Source organism: Trachymyrmex cornetzi, unplaced genomic scaffold (genome assembly GCF_001594075.2).
Source record: "Trachymyrmex cornetzi isolate Tcor2-1 unplaced genomic scaffold, Tcor1.1 scaffold156, whole genome shotgun sequence".
NCBI classification, from domain to species: Eukaryota; Metazoa; Arthropoda; class Insecta; order Hymenoptera; family Formicidae; genus Trachymyrmex; species Trachymyrmex cornetzi.
The window spans coordinates 2,124,707-2,128,840 of NW_017296157.1; the positions used below are offsets into that span (position 1 = coordinate 2,124,707).

At 31.6% G+C, this 4,134-nt stretch overlaps 1 protein-coding gene across 1 annotated transcript in view; it reads right to left on the reverse strand.

Annotated features, from left to right (window-relative positions):
- Positions 1-1,755: 1,755 nt before the first annotated feature.
- Positions 1,756-4,134, reverse strand: part of HtrA2 (HTRA2-related serine protease) — a 3,250-nt gene continuing 871 nt past the window's right edge. The window contains exons 2-7 of the mRNA XM_018503206.1: positions 3,648-3,777; positions 3,257-3,343; positions 2,980-3,174; positions 2,753-2,903; positions 2,521-2,680; positions 1,756-1,966 (exon numbers count right to left, since the gene is read on the reverse strand). Coding sequence (XP_018358708.1) covers positions 1,804-1,966; positions 2,521-2,680; positions 2,753-2,903; positions 2,980-3,174; positions 3,257-3,343; positions 3,648-3,777 — 886 coding nt within the window. The 3' untranslated portion in view covers positions 1,756-1,803. The remainder of the gene's footprint in view (positions 1,967-2,520; positions 2,681-2,752; positions 2,904-2,979; positions 3,175-3,256; positions 3,344-3,647; positions 3,778-4,134) is intronic.

Below are 4,134 nucleotides of genomic sequence, written 5' to 3' on the forward strand. Positions count from 1 at the left end.
CCCCCCCCCCCCCCCCCCTCTCTCTCTGTCGTTTTTTTTTAGTTGCAACAATATGTAGAAATTTATGATCTCGTCGTTGTGAAATTATTGTAATGATACGCAGCATAATTATGTACACTCCAGACCAAAAGTTCGGAAATACTTTTTAAAATGTTTTTGCGAGTACTCTTTAAAATATCCATAACGATGTGTTTTTCTGACAATAAATCTTTAGATCTCTAATAACTGTTATTTGAAGAATTGTTGTGAAAAATGAAATATTGGATATTTGAGTAACTTCAAATATGTCAATTTGTAAAAAATGTTTCCAAACTTTTGGTCTGGAGTGTACGTCTGCGAAGTTCGACGATTCTAAATGTCGAAAGAGGAATTACTTGTGCATATAAATTATCCTTCTTCGCTCAATGTAATATTCGGTAAGAGAAATGTATTTTAAAGGAACAATACTTCTCTCGTCAGAAACTGATTATTTCTCATTTTTCCTTCAACTTGATGCTATCTCTTCTTTCATAAATTTCAAACATGAAAATTAATACTTCAATTTTTAATCTTCTTTAACTTTACTCGAAATTAATTATGAATATTTGTTATAAGCAAATAGCGCGCGATTAAACACTAATATTTTTTATTCTGTCTTATAAGAATTATAAAAGAAATTTTTTTTTAATACTTCTTAAAGTTTAAATTTCCTTTTTAATAACCTAAAAATTAGCAATAAATCTCGCTATTTCCATCAGTAAATGATTATTTCAAGTAACATCCTCTTGATCTTTCGAACACGCTGTTCCTATTTTTATCATCATCTTATCAAGACTAAATTAACCGCTATTTATCATCGTGTACAAGATCACAACCGTGTATCGACGACATTTCTCAAGTCTGCGCAGAGTGGATCGTCAAGCCGCCACCTTCTCCTCTCCTTTCGCCAATCCTTCGCAGACGCTTGGTGTTACGTCTCGACGGGATGATCATTTAGAATTCCAACAAGATGCACGCGTCCGCGGACAATAAAATCATCCCCGCGGAAAAATCGCTGCCGGTGGAAGCCCCATGTGCGAAACCACACCCACGCACTTTGCCGGCGAGATCCAGCTACATACTTGCGGAGGTCGCCTTACGTCGTAAACAACATAAACATAATGCAGCCGAGCTGGTGGACCACACCCGGCGTACATATGCATTCACTCACTCTTTCACGAATGCACGCACGTATGCACGCACACAAGTACATATACGTAAGATTCGCATTTGCGTATACGTATGCATATCACAGCAAGAACTCAACGCGATTATCCACGCGACGTGACATTGCTCTTCGTGGCGGTCGAAAAATGCCGGTAGATAAAGCGAATAAATGGATAAATGAACGCTTCCTCGCTTGATAAATTGAGTAAGTCGCTAAGTGGTCCTTTATCGTGTATATTTAAATTAAAATGCATGTACAACCAAAAGGCGTGTATACTGGAGGTTCGATAATGTGACTGATGAACCAGCTCACCAGGTATTAGATGCGCTAAACGATAAACGTGATTCATATCTTTCTTTCTTTATTGTAGTATCGTTTTTAAACTCGACAGAATATTCGGAACACATTAAAGGCACTAACGATGTTAACAAACTATGCGATATACATTCTCGAAGAAAAAGATTTGATAAAATAAATTTATATATAGCTCAATTTGATATAAAATATATATGTATACATTATAAAAAATTTTTTTAATTAGTTCATAAATATTATAATTTTATTAATCTATTTGGCAGAATTTTTTTCATTTAATTAAAATTATTTAACAAATCCAACTACACATCCTCAGGGTCGACTTGTATATATAAAGTTTGCCCTTTTCTTAAAATTTGTAAATTTATCGTTCCTGGTTGTTCTAAGATTTTATAAATATTGCTTGAATCCAGCACCGACTCACCGTTAGCATGTGTCACTATATCTCCAGGCTTCAATCCAGCACTGCAATAGTGCAGAGAGATAATAATTAAATTTTTCATAAATACAATTAGCAAATTTAAATCTTGATGAAGTACACTGAATATTATTTTGTCATTTCTATTTTCTCTCTTATCTATTTTGTCAGTCACTATGTGATATTCATTTTAAAAAAAACCCTTTGACTTCAAACATTTATAACTTATATATTAACCTCCATACAGAACCTGTGTACATTGCATCAAATTTGAAGTATTATATATATCCAATGAAATTATTTAATTCTATCAATATAATCGTAGTTGATAGAAGATTAGATGTACACAGTAATGTAAATGTTGGAAAACTCAAAATTTTGAAAAAATTACTCTTTTAATATGAAATACTTATTAAAGTGACCTTGAATTGAATAAAAAAACAATTTTCTTAATATACTTTCATTAAAATCAGGTTTAAAGGATTAGATTTTAATATTATTTTTAGAAATTAGTTAGCAAATTGATGTAAATTATATAGTTATAATTTAAGTTCACATAATAATTCATAATAATGAAATGTTTCCGTATTATATGACTTACATATAAGCCGGAGATCCAACCATTACTTTCCATACAAGAACTCCATGTCGAACATTCGTGTAATCATAATATTGTTGCATCTCATTTAAGATTTCTGGAGTCAGAGTTTGCATTGTGATGCCCATATACCTTCTCCTGGGTGTATCTTTATGTAACACATCTATAAAAGTAATACATATAATTAGTAGTTTTAGTGTATATATTGATAGAATAAACTAGCAGTTTGATTTACCTTTGTTTTTTTTGCGTAACTCCCCTTTCTTTAGGAATTCTTTTGCATAATCTATGGGTATAGCAAACGAAATGCCGGATGTCACTTTCATCGAATTTATGCCTATCGCCTCTCCATTCAAATTCACTAATGGCCCACCTGAATTTCCAAACTAGACAAAATGCAACTTACTAATCATATGAATATGATGTTGTGCTCAATATTTACTCCAACTAACGGTTACTAACAGTGATTGCAGCATCCGTTTGAATTAACCCCATATTTCGGCTATTTATACCAAGTTCTTGACTTGGTCTATTTACACTGCTCACTATTCCGCTTGTTATAGTGTTGCTAAGATTCAACGGGGCACCAATAGCCACTACAAACTCTCCAGGTCTGAGGTTAGCCGAAGAACCAAGTTTCATTGTCGGCAGATTGGTCTATCCGATTAAATATAAATTAGCAATTACAAATATTTTAGTATCAACATTTACACATAAAAAAAACGAATAACAAGATTACCTTATTTATTCGCACAGTAGCAAGATCACTTTGTAAATCAATGTCTTCTACTGTTCCAGAATATGTACTACCATCATGAAGCCGTACCTATGTGGGAGAATAAGAGCCACAAATATAATTTCAAATAAAAACAATTTATTGCTAACATACAATTAAATTAAATTAAGAATTGATAAATTCAAGACTTTAAAAAAATTATATATAAAATGTCCTGAATACTAATATTGTGGTACTTTCCAGCAATAGACACAAATGGTCATTTCATCTGTATTTAACATTGAGAGACAACAAAAAGATAATGATTCACTACGTTACATCTTTGTTTTTTGCTAGAAAGTCTTACTTATGGGATAAAATGTTTGGAAAAAATGAAAGAACTTGGAGAACTTACTTGTATTTTCATTGCTGTATGAGGCTTATTTGCTACAACATGAGCATTTGTTAATATTAAACCATCCTGACTGATGATAAATCCTGATCCATTACTGGTAAGAATTGGCTTCCCTGAGAAATAGTCAACTCTGTTATACAATTAGAAAGTAAAGAGTTAGTACATATTCCATCATAAATACATTCTGAAAAGATATAAGCTATGTATGGTTTAATCACTTATGTGTTTTGAGCTTATAGTCAACATTCTGCCTTAATATTTATTAGATATAAAACAAGTCTATTTTTATAGCTAAACTATATGTATTTTTAGACTAGTATATATGTAACTTAAAGTAAAATAGATATATATTTGATATTTAGTTAAAGCAAGAAAAGAAGTTCTAATATTGTCTAAAACACAAATAAAAAACAGACTTAAAGATAGAATCCTAATAAATATAATAATTTAAGGAAATGCAAATGTGAGCCAACACTAGTTATTCATA